At 39.2% G+C, this 26,964-nt stretch overlaps 1 protein-coding gene across 1 annotated transcript in view; it reads right to left on the bottom strand.

Annotated features, from left to right (window-relative positions):
- The window catches only part of EFHB (EF-hand domain family member B), a 67,912-nt gene that overhangs the window by 31,016 nt on the left and 9,932 nt on the right, over positions 1–26,964 (bottom strand). Inside the window, exons 2-8 of the mRNA XM_049871107.1 lie at positions 15,395–15,457; positions 14,544–14,687; positions 13,040–13,220; positions 10,822–10,932; positions 6,443–6,572; positions 3,737–3,820; positions 3,077–3,144 (exon numbers count right to left, since the gene is read on the bottom strand). Coding sequence (XP_049727064.1) covers positions 3,077–3,144; positions 3,737–3,820; positions 6,443–6,572; positions 10,822–10,932; positions 13,040–13,220; positions 14,544–14,687; positions 15,395–15,457 — 781 coding nt within the window. The remainder of the gene's footprint in view (positions 1–3,076; positions 3,145–3,736; positions 3,821–6,442; positions 6,573–10,821; positions 10,933–13,039; positions 13,221–14,543; positions 14,688–15,394; positions 15,458–26,964) is intronic.

Below are 26,964 nucleotides of genomic sequence, written 5' to 3'. Positions count from 1 at the left end.
GTGTTTGCTTTTGATTGTTCTTTCTTCTCTTGTGATTTTGTGTGTTTTACTAACTTTTGTTGAATTTGGGCCATTTTGTGATCTTTTTTTATTTTGTTTCAAGTTTCTTATTCTGTTTATTGTGGGTAAATTCCTCTAATTTGGCACCCTGCTGGCACAGCAGCCAAGCGCTCACCTGCCAACCAAAAAGCTGGGGCCCTATGCCCACCAGCCACTCCAAAATGACGCAGTGGCAGTAGGATTGGTACTGTCTCCTGAGAACCACTAGACTGTACTCCTTAGGTTTTTTCGGTGCTGGTTCAGGAGTTCTGTAAGTTTGGTCTCTGGAACTCAATATGCATGCACAGGAGTGGCGAAGGTTTAGTTCCTAGAAGACTCTGCCATAAGCAGTGGGGCTCAACTTCCCTGAGGCGATGGTGTGGGAATCTCTATGTCCTTCCCTTACTGACATCTGTGCACAGACAATCCCACAGTGCCCTGCTATAGGCCATTTCCTTTGTCCCTGTCAGTCTGAAGTATTCCCCTCACCCTGCTGCCCTCACAATTCCTCCTGGTCCTACTGCTGGGGCCTCAGTGAGATTCAACAGTACTGTCACACAACACAACAGTCTCCCTTTGCTCCCTCCCAATAATACAGTCTGTGAACTCCCATGGCCAATTTGTACCACCTTAAAAAAAAATTGGACCACTGCTTTCTCAGATTAGCTCCTTTTCTGTGTTCCATGTTTTCGGTGTTAGCCAGCCCCGTCCCAAAATGGCTACAATTGAGTAAGCACTTCTGATGTTAGCAAGTATGATCTTCAGCTTCTGAGCTGACTACTTTCCTCCTCTTCCCTGCTTCTACACTCTCCAATACCTCAGCTTCTGTCCAGATCATTGAGATCTCAGCCTGGGATTGTTTTTATTAGTTGTTCTGTGACTTAGTTGCTGGGTGAGTAAATAGGAGTGTCCACTCACTTCATCATCTTGCCCTGGCTCTAGCGATGCCTTCTGACAAATTAACATGACTTACTTTCCTATTCCACACCCCTTCTCTAGATATAAATCCTTTGGAGGGCTATCTTTGCAATGGAGACTCTCGTTCTATGAGATGGCTTTTGGTTGAGTATTTTTTTCTTTTCAGAGGCCTGCCCTCTCCATTAATATCCAAAGGTAATCATTTGATGGTTGTTTTTTCATCTCCACATTAGTTTTCCCACTACACTCTACCAGGGTTAACTGCCTGGTCGTTGGACCTCTATTTTAACTTCTTCTGGCCCGGCCTTGAAAGAATATTTATGAAGCTGGTGTCATATCACTTGCAATTACTCCAGAGCCATCTCTAAAGAGCTCAAATCAGGAGTGCAAGCTCTGGCCCTAAGAGAGAGACTTGTGACCTAGCTACCACACCATGTCAGTCAATAAAGCTGAGTGGGCTCCTCGCTTACACTCTGCCTACAACCAGCAACCATGATGCATGACTGTCCACCTGCCCTGGATTTCTCTTCACTTTATCTCTGTCCTGGTGCATTTTGGGAGCTAAGTACAAATGTTCACCCTTCCTGGTAGCATCTTAGCACAAGCAACAACTCCAGACCCTGTGGATGAGGCAATCTTAGTGCAGCTGCCTTTATTGCCCTATGCAAGGAGAAGGGAGAAATCCAGGCCCAATAAAGAAACTAATATGCCCCTGGAAGTATACAGTCCTTTCCACCGAATATACTATTAATTAACCCAATAACAGTCACAAAATCCAGAACGCAAAGTAGAATTAATCTGTGCCTATCCAGAGCTCCGCAAAAAGTCCAGAGAGGGCTTACAGCTCCCTTTCACAGTAGCACTATATAGCGCCAAGGCTAGGGCTAATATACTTTTAAAATTATTAGTATCAGTTTCTTTTCCTTTCATTTTATAAGACTACCTTATCACTCAATCTATGAGGATAATGTCGATCAACCACTAGAAAATCTGCCAATGTTGTCAAATTGTGAAAATGATAAACAGTGTGTTGGACTCATCACTTCATGCTATAAACATTGATGAAAGGTGCCTGAGGATCTAATAGGCAGCAAGACAGAGCACTCTCCACAGGAAGCTTGCCCACAGATAGGCAGAGTGTAGAGTGATTAAATGTTTGTTTTCCAGGTAAATTGATGTATTTCCTAAATTGCCTCTTGCTCCCTCTAAAGGCATCTATTAAAGATGCAACAGCTCAGCTTAAAGTAGAACCAAAACACAATTTCTTAATGTATTGATTAACGATGCTCCAGTATACTAAGCCCAATAAATATTTATTTCATTTGCTAGTGAGTGGACTTTAGCTAAAATATATTCAGTAATGGCTCTTAAACTCTAGTGTATATAAGAATCTACCAAATCAGAATATCTGGGCATGGGTCCCAGGAACCTGCATATTTAATAAACTCCTTGAGTGATTTTAACACAGGTGGACTGCAGATCATATTCTGAAAACCACTGATAGACAGCTTTAGCTCATTTTTCCCCCTTTTGGATATCTGTTGTTTAGAATGCTTACAAATAAAGACAAAATCCTAGCAAGTGTCTTCTGTCTCTTTCTGGATTGATTGATTGGTTCTTAATTATGTGGTTGTCCAGCGCAGTGCTTTCACAAACTTTCACGTGCATAAAACTCATCTGGGAATCTTTTTAAACAGCAGATTCTGACTCAGTACATCTGAAGCAGGCCCTGAGATTCTGCATTTCTAACGATCTCTCAGGGGACACCACTACTGCAGTCTGTGGACCACACTTTGAGATCCAAGGGCCTAGCACTATTTGAATTCATTAGAAAACTGCTGAACTTTGCTTTGGCTTGTTTAATAAAAAAACAATAATTATTTTCTAAATAAAATGCAAAACCTTAACTACACTTTGAACTATTCATTAAAAGGGCTCTAAACTGTACCTATTTCAAACATAACGTGAAATAACTTTTTTCTCTCTTGCACTACATTTTTTTCTCATTACTGTTAATGCAACATTTTGTCTTTAAAATTAGAAGCTTCGAAAGAAGGAGTTGGTGAACTTAACTACACAACTTTTTTTTTTTTTTTAAGGAGAAAACTTGTATATTTACCATACTCCTCAGGACGGAGGCAAGCTCCAAATGTGTGGTCTGGGAGAACATTCATTGTTTCTGCAATGCTATCAAAGAAAACAAACCCTTTAGTTAAAATACCCACCTCATGGCATCAATGGAATTTAAAATACATTTGCCATATGTTCTTAATAGCCTATGTTTTCTCCTACAACCAAACTATGGAGATCAAACAAAAGTTCTCTGACATATCTTCTTCCTGATATTCCACTTGCATTAGCAATGGCTGAATGCTTTTATGGGCTTTCAGTAGCCCAGGTTTAAAAAGAAAACAAAATCAGAACACATTCAAAGGAGAACCACCGAAGGATAACAGATACAAAAATATACGTGTGTGCGCATGTGTGTTGAGAGAGAGAGATAAGCACAATAAGTTAAATTTCTGATATTCCACAAACAAATCTTTACAAAACATTCACTCTCCTTCTTCTCCAAATGCCCGCTTCATCCTGGAGGACTCACCACTTTCCTGCAACCCCAAGCTCTATAAAGGCTAATCAATTTGGACTGATAAACAACAAAAGAATGACTTCCTTGTTTAATAGATGGAATCTAACAGAACACAAACCAACATTTACCAGAAGAGTACTTTTTAATTCAATGCAAAGACTATGAATTTGAAGTTAATCACCAACTTACGGGTCTAAAACTCTTCCGAGCTGATGTTGAAACTTTTCCTTGAAATCATCGACTCTCTTGGATACAACCTTAGCGCCTCTTTTGCTGTAAAATTAGAAAATTGTCAGGCACCCTTATTATCTAAAGTATTCTTGGCTGCCAAATGTACATGCGGGTGAGGAATATCTCAAGATCATTGGGGCCTTCAAAGAACAAATCCAGTGTCAAAAGTGAGTGTGTGCTGAAAAGAAAACTTGATGTGTTCATGTCTCTATCATTTATATTCTATTTTAAAAATGACTTTTGATTAAAGAATAAGGCAAGCAGACTTAAAAAAAATAGTTGCTGTAAATAAGAAAAAAGTGTTAATACTGTTATTACAGGTATAACTCCTAAAATTGCTAAAAGAAAATGAAGTCTCAAATAGATAAGTAACCAAAGGATATAAACAGTTAACTAATCTAGTAAGCAAATAAATGGAGAAATTATAATATCGTCTACCAAGAAAATAAAATAATAAAGTACCGCTTTTAACCCAGCAAACAAGCAAATTCAGGTAGGTAGGTAGGTAGGTAAATAGATAGACAGATGCATACAAACACAGATGCAAACAAGCACACATACATAGAATACCCAATATGGAAATAATTTGGCAATCTAAATACTTCTGGGAACCAACCATAAGGAGATAATCCACATTCAAAATGTGGAAAAGTTTTATGCAGGAAAGTGTTTGTGGCCTCACTGACTACAAGGGAAACAGAAAATCATCTAAATATCCAACCATGATGTTAATTAAATCAAGTCACATATAATCTGCTTATATTTTAAATGTTGGTTATGACGGATATATAAAATTAGATATATAATCTGCTTACATTTTAAATGTTGGTTATGAAGGATATATAGCAATACAAAATTATGTTAAGTGAAGGCAGAATATAAAATGGTATTGCACTCTTATTAAAGCTATGCAAAAGTATATACAGAAAACCATACTAGAAAAAAATACATTAAAATGATAATAATGGTTGAATTAAGGTGACAGGCTTATGAGTGATTTTATTTTACCAATTTTCTGTAGTATAATTTTGTTACTTCTATTGCTGTGATTAAATGAATAAAATTTCTTTTCAAAACTGTAAAATTACAACACTACTATTTAATAACATTACAATTAATAAATTCCCCATTGTTTTGCTAAGAATAAAAACAGTGAACATTAGGCTCTTAAATCCCATTTGCTTTTAAAAGTCTTTCCTGTATTATAGAAATATTACCAAGCTGAATAAATTACTGGAGAAGAGTGACACTCTGTGGAGAAACAAAAGATTAAACATAAGTAATTCATCTTTTATTTCTTCATTTCCCTCCCATTAGTTAGAAAAGAAAAAAAGGACAACCTCAAGTCAGAGTAAGGCACTAGCAGTTCACTGGCCATAGTTTCAACAAATAGAGTCAACAATCCAAAATCAGCTCCAAGGGACATAATTAAGGAACATGCAGGGACAATAAGGGTGAGGACTGTGAATCACAGAGCTGCCTCTTTTTATTCTGAAAGGGCCTGGGTTATGCTCCTGAGAGAATCAGGAAGTATCTGTGGGTAGCCATGTACGTCGGAATATTGATAACTGCAATATCACTACACAACCTCACAACATGGATTAACCAACTCCGAATAAAGTTCGTTGTGTGCCAGTGAACCCATTCATTCATTCACACACACAATACACACACGCGTTCACAAACACACAGATATGCAGATACACACACACACACTGCCATCTGAGATTCAAACTGATTCTTCAACCAAAGGGTCATGAAGAAGATGTAGTTTTACAAAGGAAATATGCCCCTTAAAAGTTAAGGGTAAACCAAATTTATGTTAAAATAGTACATATAAAACTGGAGATGGCTAAAATGCAAACAAACGAGTTTATAGTAGAAATCACACTGAAGAACGGAGTAGTGAGCTTTTTATTAAATCACACAACCAAGGAAATAAAGAATATCCCTACTGTTTTAGCTAGAACAGTCCAGTTAGGTTCCAAAATACAGAAAGTATGACCAAATAAAATACTGTTCCCTAACGATGTTCCCTTGATTGTTTTAAGCACAGCAGGAAATCTGGATTCTTATGAGTAATCTCCCAATGTTAAATGTTGGCTCAAATAGGAAATATAACATGTGAAGAAGAAGAAAAAAAACAAGCTATGAAACAGCACTTTAATTTTCTAGGGAAGCAGGCATAAATACAGTGAAGGCATAAAAAGGTCACAGTTTGCAGGAGGTAAGTGAGATGCTCAGGTACCCAAGTAAGTATTAAATAAAGCAGAATAATAAATGTTAGATAAATTCTGTGTGATGTGATAATCCTTGTGCAGATTTGAAAGCCCACTTTCTTTAAGAAACGTAAACAGAGTCAATCCCATAAATTTAAAAAGACACATATATGTCTTTGTATTTGCTTGTAAAGGCATGAAGTAACTTTAGAATGATACACACACACACACACACACACACACACAAAACCCCAATATCATGGTTATCTCTGGGAGAACTGAGTAAAATGAGGACCAGGAGGGGAAGCCAGCTCACTGTATGCCTTTTTCTAGTCATTTCTATGTTCAGTGTACATTAAAAATTAAATTAAAAAATGAACTTCTCTTTAAGTCCACATGTGAAATATCTCACACTTGTTCCAGAATGCAATGTAATTAAACTTACATTTGTAGTTCATGGAGCCAATACAAAGTTTTTGCCATGGTTCGTCCATCATTAAAATGTGGTGTTGGGACTCCATACAAGTTAAACCTATGGAAACTTGATGGGTTATACTTTCTGTTCTTTGCTTCCCCTGTGAAAAAAAAAAAAAGGAAGGTTTCCGATTGAAAGAACACAAATGACTTCGTCTTACAAGAAGCACATCGTGCTGTTGTTGACACTGAAAATGGAAGTTTGACAAAGAATGAAACTGCACCAGTGCAAGGAATCACGGATTTGGTTACTGTTGACGGAGCCGCTCCCCAGGGGAGCTGGGGAAAGTAAGCAGGGAAATGATGTCGGAGAAAAGTAGATACTAACGAGGAAAAGCACAGGCCACTGTTGCAGAAACACCAGAAGATTGGAAGAGCCACTGTAACACGTTGGAAGCCCAGCAGCCCTTCTGCTGTGCTAAGGTTGAGAGGCTGGAGTTTTGTACTTGCTCTCACTGAGATCATCGGAACACTGCAACCTTCCTATTTCAATGGAATCACTTATCTCATATCGGAAACATTCAAGGGGTGATTCAGGGCTGAGCACCCAACAGGGAGGTCTTTATATTTAAGCTCTGACCCTGGGCTTTTTTCCTTTCAAGTCATGCTGTGGTGTTAGTTTTCCATTTCTAGATAAGAGAAACGGTAGGACTGTAACTAGAGAATAGCTGAGAGAGTATGAAACAGAGAAAAGATATTCAGCCTCGCTAGCAACCCAAATACTGTAAATAAAATCAACAATGAGAAATCATAAATTACCTCTCACTTAAGCAGGAATAAAGAAGACTCGCAAAATTCAGAAGCGGGGAGGATGTGGGGAAACGGAAATTCATACACACTGTGTGTGTAAAGGCGGTGCTTGGCTGCTAACTGAAAGGTCAGCCTGTTCGAACCTACCAGCCACTCTGCAGGAGGAAGATGTGGCAGTCTGCTTCTGTGATGATTTCAGCCTTGGGAACCCTACGGGCCAGTTCTACTCTGTCTTACGGGGTCACTACGAGTCGGAATCGACTTTACGGCAATGGGTATTCAGGCCGACAGTTTGACGCTGACAGTGAAAATTTCAATGGCTCAGAAACCTAGGAATGTCTCCTAAACAAACTGCAGATCACATTCACAAAAATACATAAATAATATGTATTTTATAATAGTGAAAAACACAATATAGATACTGACATGAAGACATCAGTGTGTTCTGAGTGTGTGTGTATGTATGTGTGTGGGTGTGTTAGGTGCCGTTGAGTTGATTTCAACTCACAGCAACCCCACGTGACAGAGTAGAACTGCTCCACAGGGTCTCCTAGACTGTAATTTTTATGGAGGCAGACTGCCACTGCCAACCTTTCAATTAGCGGCAAAGTGCTTAAACTTTTGCATCACCAGGGCTCCTTGAAGAGACATCTAAGATGGAAACATAAGTCTATATAATGTGGAGCAAAGCACACACACATATATGCACATACAGGAATGTGCAAAAAAAAAAAAAGCAGTATCATCTGTGGAAGACTGGATTATGGGAGGTTTTCTTTGTGTATATTTCTATACAGCTTGCATTTTATAAAAGTATCTGTTACTTTGGTAGCAATTAAAAGTAAGTGTATTTCTAAGATGTTATAGATCTATATTTATTGTTATTCAATGAAGTCCTTGACATATTATTTTTAGTAAACCCACTCATAGCCCTCAAGCCACTTCCAACTCATAGTGACCTTATAGGAGAGAGTAAACTGCCCCACAGATTTTCCAAGGAGCAGCAGGTGGATTCGAACTGCCAATCTTCTGGTCAGCAGCTGAGCTCTTAACCACTGTACCACCAGGGCTCCACTGTACCACCAGGGCTCCACTGTGCCACCAGGTCTCTTTCTTTTCAATAAAATGATTAAAAATGAATATAACATATTCCCCCAAATCATGGAGAGTATTACCTCATTTATCTAAAGATAGATAGTTGAATGGATGGGCGTTAGAAAGATGTTCACCAATAAATCAACTATAGTTATCTTTAGCTAATGGCATTTCAAAGTGACTTTTACTCTTTCTCTAAATTTTCATATTTAAATTTTCTACAATTACGTATTTTTTTATGATATAAAAGGTACTTTCATTATGAGAAAAAAATGAGGACAATATTAAACAGATTAGGTTCTAGAACTTTTCAAGAGGCTAATTAAACTTCGTAAAAATCAGCAAAGGAAGGTAATTTCAGTTATGTTGCAGCCCATCAGGGGTCTTCAAAAAAACAAAACAAAATCTACAATAATTGTTCTCAGACTGCTAAATGCATTTAAGACACCTCATTATAAGCTGTCTCTGTATGTTTATTGATATAACCAACCAACCAAATCCAGCGCAGTCGAGTCGACTCCGACTCATAGCGACCCTATAGGACAGAGTAGAACTTCCCCATAGAGTTTCCAAGGAGCACCTGGTGGATTCGAACTGCCGATCCTTTGGTTCGCAGCCATAGCACTTAACCACTACGTCACCAGGGTTTCTGTTTATTGATGTAGTGTCTTTAAAAACAATTAAAAGGTATTAGGTTAAACTGCACAATAGAAGCTAAAATTTTTCAAAGCATGAATGAAATATTTTCACAAGAGAAAGGGGGAAGAGGAAAGAAGAAAGGGAGGGAGGCTGGGTAGATGGGACAGAGGAAGGGAAGAAGAAAGCAAGGGAGAGACGGAAGGAAAGAAAGGAGTGAAGGATGGAAGTAGAGCAGGCAGGAAGGAGTTGTGGAGGGGTGGAGATAAGGAGAGATGTCAAGGCAGTGAAGAGGAACGGGTATCCGGGTGGGAGGCGGCAGCGGCCAGCTGAGTGGGAGGGTGGAGGCTATCTCAGGACTGGGAACCAACAGAGACTGGCTAGGAGAGAAGAGAGTGGCAGATTCCGAAAGATGGAGCAATGGGGGTAAGAGACGAGCCCCAGCCACGACCAGAAAGAAGCACTGTGGTGTGAGAGCGCTATGGAGGAGAAAAAGTAAAGGAATCAGAAAGTAGAAGATAATGTAATTGATATCACTGAATTGTACATGTGAAAAACGTTGAATTGGCAAATGTTGCATTATATATATTTTTATGACAATTTTAAAAAAGAAACAGAGAGAAGGGCATTGCACTGCACTAAAGGACAGCCCTTGCTTCCAGCTGTTGAGTCTATTCCCACTTAGAGCGACTCTGTGGGACAGGGTAGAACTGCCCCATAGAGTTTCGAAGGCTGTAAATCTTTATGGAAGCAGACAGCCATATCTTTCTCCTGCAGACGGGCTGGTGGGTTCAAACCACCAACTTTCTGGTTAGCAGCTGGGTGCTTTAACCACTGCACCACCAGAGCTTCCAGGACATGTATCAGAGCCTAATTTTCAATCCTTTCTTGTATCAAGAGGAAACCCCAGTGGTGTAGTGGTTAAGAGTTATGGCTGCTAACCAAAGGTCAGCAGTTCAAATCCACCAGGTGCTCCTTGGAAATCGTATGGGGCAGTTCTACTTGTCCTATAGGGTCGCTACGAGTTGGAATCGACTTAGCAGCAACGTGTTTTGTTTTCTCGTATCAAGGCTCTACTACCATCGACAAATCGGCAGTGAAGTTGCATTTTACAGCATTATAAACATCTAATGCCTTTTCATTGTACAGAATAAGTTTAGTAAATTACTGTTAAACAAGGTCATTTAATAATAATGACTAATATTCACTTAGTTCCAGACACTATGCCAGGTACTTTGCACACACTCATTTAATCCTCACAACTCACGGCGACTCCGTGTGTGTCAGGGTAGAACTCTGCTCCACAGGGTTTTCAGTGACTGATTTTCCAGAAGTAGATCATCAGGCCTTTCGTCTGAGGTACATCTGGGTAGACTTGCACATCCATCTTTTCAGTTAGCAACTGAGCACTTTAACAACTGGCACTCCCCAGGGATTCCTAGTACTGTTATTATCCCCATTTAAGAGATCAGAACAGATGACAATCAGATAAGGAAGCTGCCCAAGGTCTAAAAGGTAGCAAAGGGCCAAGCTAGGATCCGAACCTGATCTATCTGACTCATGTGACCATTACCCAATATTCCTCATACAAAGCTAAGCACTTAGAATAAGAACTAACTTTTAAACCCTAAAACCACTGAAATAAAGACTATAACATTTAAACTTTCTTAGCTGCTTTTTTATTTTAATGATACATATATTTCCACATTTTATATATAAAATGCTTAAGTGTATATGTTCCCATCTTTCAGCATGTATGACCTTATGAATAATAATTAAAGGTATCATTTATTGAGCATCTACTATGTGCCAGGCATGAATCTGACGGTCCCATATACTCAGGCCCATTTTACACTGGAGGACACTTACCTGCACTATAGTCATTGTGAGAAACAACATACAGATCATGCCCTTCTTTTCCTTCTTTAAATACTTTTTCGTAGGATTTTGGTGGATTCACCACATCTCTAGCTGAGACTTCTGAAAGCAGAATTAATGAAAGTTACCAACGTTAAGGCAGCTTTCATCTATTTATAACTATTTAAATTGCTAGAATAAATGGCAAATGGAGTATGCTAACTGCATAAGCCACCCTGACCCCCTGGGAGATCATGAAACCAAAAACCAAACCAAACCCAGTGCCATCAAGTCGATTCTGACTCATAGCGACCCTATAGGACAGAGTAGAACTGCCCCATAGTTTCCAAGGAGCGCCTGGTGGATTCGAACTGCTGACCCTCTGGTTAGCAGCCATAGCACTTAACCACTACACCACCAGGCTTTCCAGGAGATCATGAAGCCGACATTAATAAAGATTTATCAAAAAAGACAGGACAGAGCCTAGATGACACTGTGCTAGAAACCCCCACTTCACCTGACTCACTCCCTAGCATTTTGAAGAATTTTGTTAACCATTTAGGTTCTCCTGAGCCACTGTTCCAAGCCCAGTTAAATTTGGATCCTGAGAATCTCTGGGCAAATTTGGTTTTAGTTTGCTCCGGACATCTCAAGATGACCTAAGCAGACCTGAATCACAAATCAGCTACAGAAACCCTGATGCTCTATGGAGTAGCCGCGGTGCAAATTTTTCCCAGTTATAGACTGGAACATACACCTTTAGTCTACTTTGATCTGAAGCTCCATCCTCAAAGTAGCCAAAGATGTCAGAGAAATCACTGGAATCAGGAAGAAATTCTTCATTCTATTGGCTCTGAACCTAGAGCTCTCAGATGTTTGTTCAACAGTTGCTTTTCCATGGCTAGTGGTCCCCACATTTGAGTACGTGAATTATTTTGTTTTCATTATGTGATATAATTTTAAATGTACCTTCCTTTATGATTTCATTCTTCCCTTTCAACCAACACAGTTGGCACCTAACAACATAGATTAAGATATTTTCCTTTCTTTTGGCCTTTCTCCGAAGGATTGAGCCCTATAAATGGTTAAGGATACCAGAAGATGCTCCTACTTAAAATAACTCTGTAAAGTAGTACTTCTTTTTGATACATTAATCCATTACCTGTATTCACACACACACACAGACACACACACACACACACATACACATTTTAAAGCATTCTTTCTAGTATATATTTAAAAGTATACCTAGAAAGCACTTTCCATGTTAAAATGAGCTAATCCTAGATAACGGTTATTTTAACATTTCTCAGCTGTCTTACAATTGATGGCACTATAGATCAGATACAATAAGGTGCAATTGCAGATTTCGCATTCTAAGGGAGCAGCATGATTTACCTCCAGGGTAGGTGTTAAGGAAGATAATCTAGTGGGCCTATTGTTGATAAAAAGATACGTTTCCTGGCGCAAAGTTTTAATGGGTGCAAAAATACATAGCACGAACTGCATTTCTTTCCAGGATACATAAAAATGGACTTTTGGGTCTCCTGGGGTAAGCCCCCTGGAAGAAGAGGGTAAGAGGCCTGGAAAGGATAGTAGGAGAGGAATGTGAGGTTGGTGTAGAGAAAGGTGCCCGACAACATGGTGGGTGGCTGGGGCTTCAGAAGAAAAGAATGGCCTGTGAGCAGTTCTGTTACAGACTGTTCCCTGTTCTAAGATGTGTTCTACTTCCCCTCAAAATGGCAGTGAAGTCTGCCATACACACTGCCTTGTATTTGGAGAACATGCAGGTATTATGGCTCTGCATAGATGGGGTGTAGTATGCAGCGTTTACCAAACTTACTTGTCCCATGGTCTGCTTTGTGAAACAGAGAGTTAAGAGTTATGAACACCTAAGAAGCACTGGTAGAAATAAAACACACAAATGGATGACCAGGAAAGGGGTGCATCCCTCACAGCTGGTCTCAATGTCAACTGTTCTGCCCTTACACCAGCTTTACACCAGCTCTGCTATACTCACTGAATCCCTGCTTCACAAGTCAGAGCTTTTACCACCTTGACGCATATACGCCCTAAGGATTCTGATTCTTGCTATGGTCTTTTTATTCTTGAATCATCATTTACAGTTGTCTGCACAACTCTCCAAAAACTACACCAGCAGAATATTTAATTCCATTTTCCATGAAGACGTATTTTACCACCCCCTGATCACGCCTTCTGTTTTTACTACCTCTGATGACTGCTGTCCCAAAGGTCGTATTGATCATATCCATTCCTTTAGGTAATCCTGGTGTCTGGTCATGAGATTTTCCTAATGGTGCTCGTCGATTGCTAAAATATATAGATTCTTTTTTATCTTTAATTTTTTGTTGAAATGTGGTAATAGGCTGTGGATTTATCAACAGGCTTGCCTAAAGAAATCATAAAAAGCGTACATGTAAAAGCAAAAAATTCCAAGCTGAAAACTATAACTCCAGTTAATAGCTGGGAAGAGGAGAATACATGATTGTAGGAAAATATTTCATCATTATCATTAGCTTTTCTCAACCCCAAATGAAATGTTAGAAGGGGGGCTGTGACACTTTATGCATCCATCAGCTTCAATATGTGCTTTCAATAGGGTTAAAAGGTTATGGCAGGACCAGCCAGTTACTCAAATAAATATTTCAGAAAAGCAGGAATGACAAGCACAAGAAACATGTGATTTCTGCAAGTTCACTTCAAATATATAGAGGGGGTCTCTTGAATCTAGACTTTTCATGCAATCAATACGCCATGTATATATTGCCACTCTCTATAGGCAAGAGTCTCCAGGGCTGTCTTCTTTGTTCCCTAACACAGCCTGACAGCATCTCTCTTTACTGTGAGAAAATGAAATGCAACTTGTCTTTTTTTTAATTGTGCTTTAAGTGAAAATTTACAGTTCAAGTCAGCTTCTCATACAAAAACTTAAACACACATTGTTATGTGACCCTAGTTGCTCTCCCTGCACTGTGACAGCACACTCCTTTCTCTTCATCCTGTATTTATCGTGTCCATTCAACCAGCTCCTGTCCCCCTCTATGCTCTGATCTCGCCTCTGAACAGGAGCTGCCCACCTAGGCTCATGTGTCTATTTGAGCTAAGATGTACACACCTCACCAGTATCATTTTATGTCTTATAGTCCAGTCTAATCTTTGTCTGAAGAGTTGGCTTCGAGGCTGGTTTTAGTTTTGGGCTAACAAAAGAGTCTGGGGGACATGACCTCTACAGTGCCTCCAGTCTCAGTCAGACCATTAAGTCTGGTCTTTTTACTAGAACTTGAGGTCTGTATCCCACATTTCTCCTGCTCCATCAGGGATTCTCTGTTGTGTTCCCTGTCAGGGCAGTCATTGTGGTAGGCAGGCACCATCTAGTTCTTCCGGTCTCAGGCTCATGGAGTCTCTGGTTTATGCGGCCCTTTCTCTCTCCTGAGCTCATATTTTCCTTGTGTCTTTGGTGTGAAACTTGTCTTTTATTATCTAACGGGGAGAATATATAGTTTGTGGCTTAGACCGCTGGCTTCTCTACACTGACTTGGCTGCTCCTTCTTGAATTTTTTTCATTGCTCAGGATTAACATTTTTAGAGGACAGATTGAGGATGGGCTAGTAAAAAGAAGAATGGGAAGGTGATGAATCTCACCAGTATCTCATTTGTGCATCTTCACCAGGGTAAGTGAATAATGTACAGGGGAAAAAAGAAAAAGAAGTTACCGGTATTGAGCGTATAGATTTTATGCCATGGGTCAAAGTAGGCGCAATCTGAGGATCGTTTGCTCTGCCATAAAACACTCTTTCAGCTCCAGCAGGTGGATATCTGAAGTTGAAAAACTTTTTTGCCTCAGGTGGAGTGATGAGCTACCATGAGGCAAGAAAATAGTTAGAATCGTATTTAGATCAATCTTATTTTTTTTTATTAAGATAAAGTACAGTTTTAAAAATATTAACAGGACTGATCTATAAAAAAAAAAAAAAAAACCAGTCAATAAATACCCTTAATTGCATGTTTGTAGTAAGTACATGGGGGACTACCTGCTGCCATCGAGTGGATTTCAACTTACAACAACCCTATAGGACAGAGTAGAATGGCACCATGGGGTTTCCAAGGCTGTAAATCTTTCTGGAAGCAGACTGTCGCTTCTTTCTCCCATGGTAGCAGCCAAGTGCTTTAACTATTGTGCCGCCAGGGACTATAGCTCCAAATAATAAAATTTCATAAAATGTATTTATTTGTGGAAATAAACAGCATATTTTTAAAGCTTTATATAGAAAATAACCAGGAAGTATCCAAGTTAGAAAACATACCATAAATGACTATTTCCCACTAAAATAAATTTAATCCCTTTTTTTTTTTTTTAGTTTTTGTAAAGCTGGAAAATGTTAAGTTTGGAATTTTTACTCCTTAGACAAAAGCAATAGAAGGCCTCAAAATACAGTAAATCCAAACTGATCATGTTATAAATCTATACAACTTCATAAGGAAAGCTGAAAGTTGTCATATCTTTTAATGGTCACATGCAAAGTAAAGAAAGATACAAGCCGAAATGCATAGTGAAAAGGCTCACCCTGGGAAGTTTTTCAGTCAAGCAGTTTGAAACTCTGTATCCAATCGGAGTAACTTTTCCTGCCTAAGAAAAAAAACAATAGTTGATCATTTTTAGGGTGGTGGAGGAATACGCTGAAGCATGGAATTTGTATTTATAACAGAATTTATTTCAAACTTGGCCTGTCTTTCCAATGCTACAAAATTACATTCAACTACTTAACAAAAAAATTTTTAAGTAAGTTGTTAGTTGCCAAGAAGTCCATTTGATTCCCTGTCATGGCAACCCCATGTGTGTCAGAGTGGAATTGCTCCACAGAGTTTTCAAGGCTGTGACCTTTGGGAAGATCTCCAGGCCTGCCTTCCAAGGTACCTCTGGATGGACTCAAACCACCAACCTTTCGGCTAGTAGTCGAGCGCTTAACTCTGCCACTCAGAGACTCTTTTTAAGCAAGAATAGCAAATCTAAAACAAACCTGATACATAAATATTAAATAAATCCTGATATATAACATTGAGCCCTGGTGGCACAGTGGTTAAAAGCTCAGCTGCTAACCAAAAGGTCAGCAGTTCAAATCCACCAGCTGCTCCTTAAAAACCCTATGGGGCAGTTCTACTCTGTCTTATAGGCTCGCTATGAGTCAGAATTCACTTGATGGCAATGGGTTTGGTTTTGATTCTCTGATATATAAATATTTAATAAATAATATTGTTAAATATTTTATATATGTATATATATAGAAAACAGTGCTAGCACTGCAGTGACCCATCCACTTGCAGAACCTCCATGACACACTGAAGACATTCTACTTTCAGAAACACTCTTGTCACAGTTCATGAGTTTATTATTGCTTGTTCTTCACCATCAGTAAAATGGGAGCAGGGCTCCATTCAAGGTAAGCACAAGAAAAAGTGCTAAGTAAGTCTGGATGTGTGGGGGGTGTTTGTGTGTGTGTATTTCCACCAACCCAGCACCTTTTTACATTTGTGAGCATCTCATTCCTGGCCCAGCCCCTGCAGTGACTGGACTGTAATCTCAGTTGTTTTTGTCTACTTAATTGTAACTTGGGTCTTATCTACCCTTCCTTTTCCCAAAGTAAAGATAACTCGTCATTCCCTGTCAGGCACCTCTTATCTTATTTCCCCTTTATCTATTTCATGGCAGCTGGTAGTTTTGCAATGCATAAATTTCCAACTAGAAAAAAAAAAAAAAGTAAGAGAAAGAAATTTCCCGTAAAGAGAATACTGAGTCCCCTAGAGAATGAAAGATTAATGTGGAGCATGAGTGGACAAGGTGATCAATAGATTAGATAAATGGGTGGCTACATGAATGAATAGCGAGAGTTCATAGATGATATGAATGGGTAGGTGAAAGTTTTTTTATGTCAAACGTTGGGTGTAAAATTCTTTTAAGGGGGAGATCATCAAAGTTTAGGAGAGTATCTTGATGATCTCTCTAGGATAAAAGAGGAAACCCACAAGACATGACCAGAATGGACTACTATAAGAGAGAGAACTAAATTGCTTTGTTAAAAAAAAAAAATGGAAGAAAATATGAACTCCTCATGGAACAGGCTGAGAAAGGATTAAAGATGACCGATAAATTAAGAAGATGAGAGGAAGGCAAGATCTTGGAGACCAAGGGGCGCAAGATGGGAAACTGGCCATGGAGAAATTGCCTAGCCTTAATGCCAAATCTTGAGTAAATTCTATTACACACAACTAACTTGTGTGAGAAGAACCTTGAGTAAGAAAAGGAGCTCTGTTTTATCTTGGGCTGAAGCAGGGTGGAGAGAAGAGAGGAAAGATACAAATGATATTTTTAAAAATTCAGCTGGACTTTATAAGAATTCTCAGAGATATCAAAAGAACACTGAGTCTTTCCTTATCCTTGGGATAAGAGCTCAAGCTATTCTTTTAAATATTCGATGACAAGGTGACCTCATAAAACTGGAGATCATGGGGATACCCAGGCAGCTGCCATCAGAGTGATGGATGGTTAGAAAGATAGACGGAAGAATGGATTGATAGATGGATTGATCTATCGATGGCCTAATAAACCATTTTTCTTGTCCCTGGTCTGTTTCTCATCTCAGTTGTTTGACAGTAGATGTTCTAGATTTCCATCATTACAAAATTCTATTGGACAGCAATGTCCTTGGTATTCCTCACAGAGCTGCCTACATAAAAAGCAGTTTGATTATAAATCAGTAGTGATTAGGTCTCTATGCTTTCATGTCTTTTGATTGGGTACACAAAAATGAAACCCACTGTGTTTTTTTTGTCAAGTCTTAATATGGTTGTGAAGTCTCCTGCACCCCCACCTAGTTGGCAGTTTCATGGGTCTTTCTTTTTATTGAAGTTGTTCTTAAGGATTCCTGTTCATCAATTTGAGGTGTCCCACAGGACTCCACAACCTGAGTATGCCCTATTCTACATGGCCTCTACTTTGAGTCTGGCCATCCCAAGGATACTCTCCAAGTTTGGTCAAAGTCTATCATGTCATTTTTCATGTGGTCCCGTAAGAAACAGACTGAAATTTCATTTTATTTATATAGCTGTTGACAATTAAACACAATATAAATGTGCAACAAAGAATGGGGAATTCCAGAACACCTAATTGTGCTCATGAGGAACCTTTACATAGATCAAGGGGCAGTTGTTCAGACAGAACAAGGGGATATTGCATGCTTTAAAGTCAAGAAAGGTGTGCACCAGGGCTGTATTCTTTCACCATACCTACTCAATCTGTATGCTGAGCAAATAATCCGAGAAGCTGGACTATATGAAGAAGAATGGGGCATCAGGATTGGAGGAAGACTCATTCACAACCTGTGTTATGCAGATGACACAACCTTGCTTGCTGAAAGTGAAAAGGACTTGAAGCACTTACTAATGAAGATCAAAGACCACAGCCTTCAGTATGGATTGCATTTCAACATAAAGAAAACAAAAATCCTCACAACTGGACCAATGAACAACGTCATGATAAACGGAGAAAAAATTGAAGTTGTCACGGATTTCATTTTACTTGGATCCACAATCAACAGCCATGGGAGCAGCAGTCAAGAAATCAAAGGACGCATTGCATTGGGTAAATCTGCTGCAAAGGACCTCTTCAAAGTGTTGAAGAGCAAAGATGTCACCTTGAAGACTAAGGTGTGCCCGACCCAAGCCATGGTATTTTCAATCGCATCATATGCATGTGAAAGCTGGACAATGTATAAGGAAGACCAAAGAAGAATTGATGCCTTTGAATTGTGATGTTGTCAAAGAATATTGAATATACCATGGACTGCCAGAAGAACGAACAAATCTGTCTTGGAAGAAGTACAAGCAGAATGCTCCTCAGAAGCAAGGATGGGGAGACTGCATCTTACATACTTTGGACATGTTGTCAGGAAGGATCAGTCTTGGCTAAGTACAGGGTCAGTGGAAAAGAGGAAGACCCTCAACGAGGTGGATTGACAATGGCTGCAACAATGGGCTCAAGCATAACAACGATTATAAGGATGGTGCAGGACCGGGCAGTGTTTCCTTCTGTTGTGCATAGGGTCGCTACAAGTCAGAACCGACTCGACAGCACCTAACAACAACAACAAATGTGCAACGATAAGGAAATGATAAAGTATGGTACCTTCAAACGATGTCCTATTGAGAAATCATTTAAAATGATGTGCACAAATTATTTTAAATGGAATAGAAATGCATCCATGATATGAGTTAAGAAAACAAAGATACAAATTTGTATCACAAAAATGCACAAACTTACATTTGTACACACAATACACACAGAAAAAAGTTGCTAGTTGTGATTGTTATTTCTGAGTGGTGAGATTACAAGTATCTTTTATTTTCTTCTTTGCACCATTTTTCTTCATAATGTTTTAATACTAGGTATATGAGTCGACTCAACAACAATAAGTTTGAATTCTTGTTTTTGTTTTTCATGGAGCCCTGGTGGCACAGTGTTTAAGAGCTCAGCTGCTAACCAAAAGGTTGGCAGTTCAAATCCACCAGCTGCTCCTTGGAAACCCTATAGGGCAGTTCTACTCTGTCCTGTAGCGTTGCTATGAGTCAGAATCCACTCAAAGGCAACAGCTTTATTGCTTTTCTATGCCAAAGAAAGCAATAAATCGTTATCGAAAGGTCTATAAACAACATTAAATAGAAGGGGGAAAAGAGCTGTAAGAGCACTAGAAACTAAGAACAACATTCAAGAATTTAGAAGCAGCAGCAGTGGTCACACTGACTTCTACCTCTTGAACCCACATCACCTGATCTGCTTGTAAAAGTTGGCCTCGGGCAACCTTAATAACCTCCATAACCTGACAAAGGTAGCAATGATCTTTCCTGAGACTTTCTTTTGTCTCAGGGGGCCACTAGCATTAGGAACCAACCAAGAAAAATATACTAACACTAGGTCTTACCCCTACCCCTCAACACGCCCTGTAACACACTGTTTTACACTGTGAACTCCCTACTAAATGCCTCTTACTGCACTAGCAGGTGTGAGACGGGGGCCAGGTGGCATAATACTTAATAGCTCAGGCTGCTAACGAAAAGGTCAGCAGTTTGAATCCATCAGCTGCTCCCTGGAAACTATGGAGCAGTTCTACTCTGTCCTATTGATTCAACAGCAGTGGGTTGGGTGTGAGTGGAACTCCTTAGCACCATTTCTCCAACTTTCTTGAGCACTTAAAGTTAATAGAAAAATTAAAAAAAGAATTCTGGTGGCAAAAAAAAATTGGGGAAATGCTGGAAACTTTAACATGCTAACCAAACCAAAAAAAACAAACTCATTGTCATCTAGTCGATTCCAACTCATAGCGACCTTCTAAGACAGAGTAGAACTGCCCCGTAGAGTTTCTAAGGAGTGCCTGGTGGATTTGAACTGCTGACCTTTTGGTTAGCAGTGTAGCACTTAACCACTATACTACCATAAAAATATCATTTTAAATCTCAAAGGGCAGATGCAAATAGTGATCTCCCATTAATTTGACCTTGGAGTCTTTTTTTTTTTTTTTAAGAACACTTGAGGTCAGGAAAGGTGTGCGTCAGTGTTGTATCCCTTCATCATACTTATTCAATCTGTATGCTGAGCAAATAATCCGAGACTAGACTATACGAAGAATGCAGCATCAGGATTGGTGGAAGATACATTGACAACCTGCGATATGTAGATGACACAACCTTGCCTGCTTAAAGTGAAAAGGATTTAAAGCACCTACTGATGAAGATCAAAGATTACACCTCAAGTATGGATTGCTCCTCAACATAAAGAAAACAAAAATCCTCACAATTAGATCAATAAGCAACATCATGATAAACAGAAAAAAGATTGAAGTTGTCAAGGATTTCATTTCACTTGGATCCACAACCAACACCCACAGAAGCAGCAGCTAAGAAATCAAAAGACACATGGCATTGGGCAGATCTGTCGCAAAGGCCTCTTTAAAGTGTTAAAAAGCAAAGATGTCACTTTAAAGACTAAAGTGTGCCTGACCAAGCCATGGTGTTTTCAATCACTTCATATGCATGTGAAAGCTGGACAATAAACCCAGTGTGCACTGGACAATAAATAAATAAATAGATAAATAAATAAAAATAAGGAAGACCAAAGAAGAATTGATGCCTTTGAATTGTGGTGTTGGTGAAGACTGTTGAATATACCATGAACTGGCAAAAGAACAAACAAATCTGTCTTGGAAGAAGTACAACCAGAATGTTCCTTAGACACAAGGATGACGAGACTTCATCTCAAATAATTTGGACATGTTACCGGGAGGGATCAGTCCCTGAAGAAGGACATCGTGCTTGGTAAAGTAAAAAAAAAAGCAAGGGGTCATCAAAAAAGAAGATGACCCTCAAGGAGATGAATTGACACAGTGGCTGTAACAATGGGCTCAAGTGTAATGATTGTGAGGAAGGCACAGGACTGGGCAGTGTCTTGCTCTGTTGTACACAGGGTCACTGTGGGTCAGAACTGACTCCAGGGCACCTAATAACAACAACAACAAACAGAAACTCTGTAATCATTAAGCAATAGCTCCCCATTCCCTGATTCCTCCAGCCTCTGGTAACCTCTAATCTACTTTCTGTCTCTACGAGTTTACCTATTGTAGACATTTCATATAAGTGTAATCATACAATATTTGCTCTTCTGCATCTGGATTATTTCACTTAGAATAACGTTTTCAAGCTTCATCCATGTTGCAGCATATATCAGAACTTCATTCCTTTTTATGCTTGAATAATATTCTGTTGTAGGTATATCCAACATTTTGTTTATTCATCTGTTGATGGAGACTGGGGTTGTGTCTACCTCTTGGATATTGTGAATAATGCTACCATGAACATTTACATACAAGTATCTGTTTGAGTTCCTGTTTTCAATTATTTTGGGTACATATCTAGGAATGGGATTTCTTGGGTCCTATGATAATTCTGTGTTTAACTTTCTGAAGAACCATCAAACTGTTTTGTTGTCCACAGCCACAGCACCATTTTACATTCCCACCAGCAGTGGCAGAGGGTTACAATTTCTCTACATTCTCCCCAATATTTGTTATCCCCCCTTCCTTTTTTAATTAAAAAAAAAAAATTACAGGAAAATATACATAAAACACTCACCATTTTAACCATTTGGAAGTGTACAATTCAGTAACACTAATTACATTCACCATGATGGCCAACCATCACCATTTTCCGCTTCCAAAAGTTTCTCCTCACCCTAAACACTCAGTACGCCTTAAGTAAAAACTCCCCATTTCCTCCTTTCCCTCAGCCCGTTAACCACTAATAAACTTTGATCTCCATGCATTTGTCTATTCTAGATATTTCATATAAGTGAGATCATACGTATTCGTCCTTTTGTGTCTGACTTATCTCACTCAACATAAACTTTCTAAGGTTCACTCATGTTGCAGCATGTATCAGAACTTCATTTCTCTTTATGGCTGAATAATATTCCACTGTATGGGAGCCCTGCCGATGCAGTGGTTAAGAGCTTAGCTGCTAACCAAATGTCAGCAGTTCCAATGCAACAGCCACTCCTTGGAAATCCTATGGGGCAGTTCTACTCTCATCTATAGGGTCAATATAAGTCGAAATTGACTCAATGGCAACAGGCTTTTTAACCCTGGAAGTAGATAAAGTATGTCATAAGTAATTTCCTTAAATTGAGCTGTGCACCTGCACACTGTGATAATGAAATGTAACATTAATCAAATCTCTATAAATTAACGAAACACAAATATGTCACTAAACTATTCCCAGGAGCCCTGGTGGTGTAGCGGTTGAGAGTTCGGCTACTAACCAAAAGGTCGGCAGTTCAAATTCACCATCCACTCCTTGGAAACCCAATGAGGCAGTTCTAGTCTGTACTATACAGTTGCTATGAGTCAGAACCTACTCAATGGCACCTAACAACAACAACAACAAGCAATTCCCATAATTTTTAATCAACTTGGCCTTGAAACATTTGTAGTAAAAAAAGAACATAAATATGTCATACAACAATTCCTTAGTTGGCAATAAAACATATTATAAATTACCAAAACATAAACATGTCACACAACAATGCCCTTAATTGGCAATAAAGCATACCAATTATAGTTGGACATGACAGCATATATGGTATGTAAACTCTTGGATTTCTTATTTTCAGAGAAGACGACAGAAGTAAAAGGTCCCTTTGGCTCTCTGTCTGAAGACTAACAGCCTGCTGAGATACTGCTCACCACAACAAAAGAAGTAAGACTCTAACTCTTCTGAGTTCAAGGGGTGGTCAAGTCTCCTCTCCGAGACCACTCATTAAAGATAAAAGGCTGAAGTTTAAAGATTTGGACTCTAACATTTAAACTAACATTGTAATTGTTAATTCAGATTCTCTAATGCTAAATGAGTATTTTGAGGTCTTACTTGCATGCCTTGCCATGACTACCCTGCAATAAACTAAACAAGTTTATGCATGACAAACCTCAGCATTTCTTTATTCTTACGATAAAGTCTTCCAGGACACCTTACCAGATACATTATTTTCAAATATTTTCTCCCATTCTGCAGACTGTCTTCTCTCTTCATAGTGCCCTTTGATTTACAAAAGTTTTTAATTTCAATGAAGTCCAATGTATCTGTTTTTCTTTTGTTGCCAGAGCTTTTGGTGTGTAATAGCTAAAACACCACTGTCGAATCCAAGGTCAAGAAGATTTACCCCTGTTTCCTTTTAAGAGTTTTTATAGTTTAGCTCTTAAATACAGGTATTCAATACATTTTCAGTTAATTTTTGTATATGATGTGAGGTAACAGTCCAATCTCACTCTTTTACATGTGGATATCATTTTCCCAAAATCTTTTAACATGTCTCTTTAGTCTCCTGCAGTCTCGAACCACTGATAATCTTTCCTTGTCTTTCATGACTTTGACATATTTTTTAAGAGTACAGGCCAGTTATTTTGTAAAATATCCCTTTTGGGGGGTTGGCTAATATTTTCTTATATTAGATTCATGTTACGCATTTTTTGACACTGTGATCGTTAAGGTTGGGCATCGACTTGGCTGGGCCGTGGTTCTCAGACATTTGGCACTTAGGATGTAGTTTTGCTGTCCTATGATGATGTGATCATTTCCATGATGAGATCTGATATATAATGTGATTACCTCAATAATGTGATCTGCTGTGAGTAGCCAATCAGTTGAAAGGGAGTTTCCTTGGGGCTGTGGCCTGCATCCAATATAAGTGGACTTTCTGGCAAGGCTGTCCTGCTTTTGCTCACTCTGGATCCTGCAGTTGGCTCCTGTTCATCTGTCCTCTGGTTCCTGGTACTTGAGCTAGCAGCTCACCTGCCATCTTACTTGATGATCTTGGGTTCAGCAGCCCCTGCAGCTACATGGATTGGAAGAGGCCTCCAGCCTGACCCACAGACTTGGGATGTTCCAGCCTCTGCAACCACATGAGCCATTTCCTTCACATAAATTTCTATATATACGTGTTTGTGCACTTTACTTGTTTTGCTTCTCTAGAGAACCCAGACTAAGACAGACAGTAGTAGCACAGAAACAATGCTGTATTCTTCTATCAGGTAGCATGCACTATCAATTTGTCCTATGATTGGTATGATTAACTTTGATCACTAATTAAACATGATGTCTGCTAGGTTTCTCCTGTAATTTTTTTTTCTTTGTAATTAATAATTATTCTGTGCAAATACCCAATTTCTCATCAAATTTTCATCCACTATTTTAATATCCATTGATGATTCTTGCCCAAATCATTGTTAGTATAATGACTGCCAGATGGTGACTTCTGTCATTCCTTACACATTTATTACTTGGCATTATACTAAAGGAAGCTTTCTTTTCTCTCTATTTCTTCATTCATGTATGCATTTACATCAGTATGGACTTATGTATTTCTATTTTATTCAATGCTCAAAATATACCATTTTTGGCCAGTGGGAGCTACGTCAAGCTTGTTTCTGCATCCCTCTGACCTATCTGCATTATTCTTTGAGCATCTTCTTTCTTTCTGGCACAAAGATGTTCAAGGTTCATCTTGTACATACCTGTGGCAGGCCTGGAATGTACCATTTCTCCAAGGAACCCTGATTCCTTTTAATAGAGAATGGTTTTTAGAACTCAAGACCTGGATATTAGGTATGCTCACTGCTCCCGCAGAAACATTGTTTCTAGACCCTGCTAGAGGATAGAGTTAGGAAATGTATATCCACACACACATCTGTATTAATTCTATATCATTCTGTCTAGTTAAATGTGTAGATAGAGACAGGCATGGACATGAACATGGATATAGACATCGACATAGATATACTATGAGTGTCCACCAACACCTCCAAGTACTATCCAACACAATGGTATTCATGCTATCCTTCTCCTTTTCATATTTGTAACTCTTCTTTTCATCAGTAAGAAACCTGGCTCCTACTATCCTAAATATAGGTACTTATATGTTCATTCCCTCTGTATGTAACCAAACTCCCAACTGCATCAGCCACCTTTTCATTTACCCAACTCTTTGCTGAGTTGCTAACCACACCAGAACCACCTCATTTCGCTACCTCCTCCCTCAGCCCCCAATGTTACAGCTTTTAATGACCAAGTATCTCTTTACTTACCATATGCTTGGTTCCCATGGTTCAAGTCACCTCAGGAAGATTGAGACAAGGCCATTTTCATGTACAATAGATCCACAGACACATAATCATCACACTACCTTCTACTCTCCAAACTCAGTGAGAGCCACCATAATGATAATGATCCCATGGGTCTGTGACCATACTGGGCCTCAGTCAAGACTACTGTTTTACCCATAGGTATCCCTACTTTGTGGTTAAGTGCTACAGCTGCTACCCAAGAGGTCAGCAGTTTGAATCCGCCAGGCGCTCCTTGGAAACTCTATGGGGCAGTTCTACTCTGTCCTGTAGGGTCACTACGAGTCGGAATCGACTCGACGGCAGTGGGTTTGGTTTGGATTTTGGTTTTATCCCTACTTTGTAGTATCTCAGAGAAAGAGTTAAGCAGGATGATATCAATTCCTTTCTGCCCAAAAGTCTCTGGACCCATCATGCAAATGAATAACCCACTTCCCAGAATTCTGCAAAGATTGGCTTTACAAATTCAGCAAAGTGAATCTTTGCACTTTTTCTCTAGTACCAGTACCTACATAACTAGAAAGTTTCTAGAAGATTTACACATGGGTACCTATTTCCATCTACCCATTCCCACAATGGCTATCATGTTTTCTTAGTGTGAAACAGGAAAAAATAATAATAATCTCGTCAGGCACCAGTCTGCATGACATTTACCGTATTATAAAATGATAAAGTCTACTGGTCCCAAGTGTCTAAACTCTAAGCTCCTTGAAAGTAATTTTTTTCATTTCTCATTTTTGTATTATTTTTCATTTTTGTAGCCTCAGTGTCTACATACTGTCCAGTCATTGTAGAAATCTTGTCTTTTATTTTTTTTAACATTCCGTTGAACTTTTCTTCCTTCTTCATCTTTCTTCTCCAGGGCTCAATACCATTTGCCAATGCAGTTTGTATTGTTCAATGGTTTCGTCCTAATAACCCTTGGGTTTTTGCCACAGTCAGGGATTATGGCAGATCAAAGGATAGCCTGAGAATGTCTTGAGGGAATGACCACCACAGAGATCTTTATCTCTACCAGGCTGCCTTCCAGGAGCTCTTTTAAGGGCAAACAGGCCTCCACAGAGAGAGGACCTTTTTTTTTCCAGTCTTTTTGATTGTTCAAGGTTAGGAGCCCTAGTTGCACAGTAGTTAAGAGCTTGGCTACTAACCAAAAGGTTTGCAGTTTGAATCTACAAGCTGCTCCTTAGAAACGCTATGGGACAGTTTTACTCTGTCCTACAGGGTTGCTATGAGTCAGAATCCACTCAATGGCAATGGGTTTGAACTTTTTTACTAGAAGGACTCACCTACTGGGGTCTCAAAAACTCCTAAGAGCAGACCTTCATGTGTAACTCAACACCAACTTTGGGCAGCAACTTCAAACCGCAGGATAAATGTCCCTACAATGAGATTTTTCTACTCCCTACCCCTTGTAAGAGCT

This window comes from Elephas maximus, chromosome 27 (genome assembly GCF_024166365.1).
Source record: "Elephas maximus indicus isolate mEleMax1 chromosome 27, mEleMax1 primary haplotype, whole genome shotgun sequence".
Classification (NCBI taxonomy): Eukaryota; Metazoa; Chordata; class Mammalia; order Proboscidea; family Elephantidae; genus Elephas; species Elephas maximus.
This window is presented reverse-complemented; position numbering and strand designations above follow the sequence as displayed.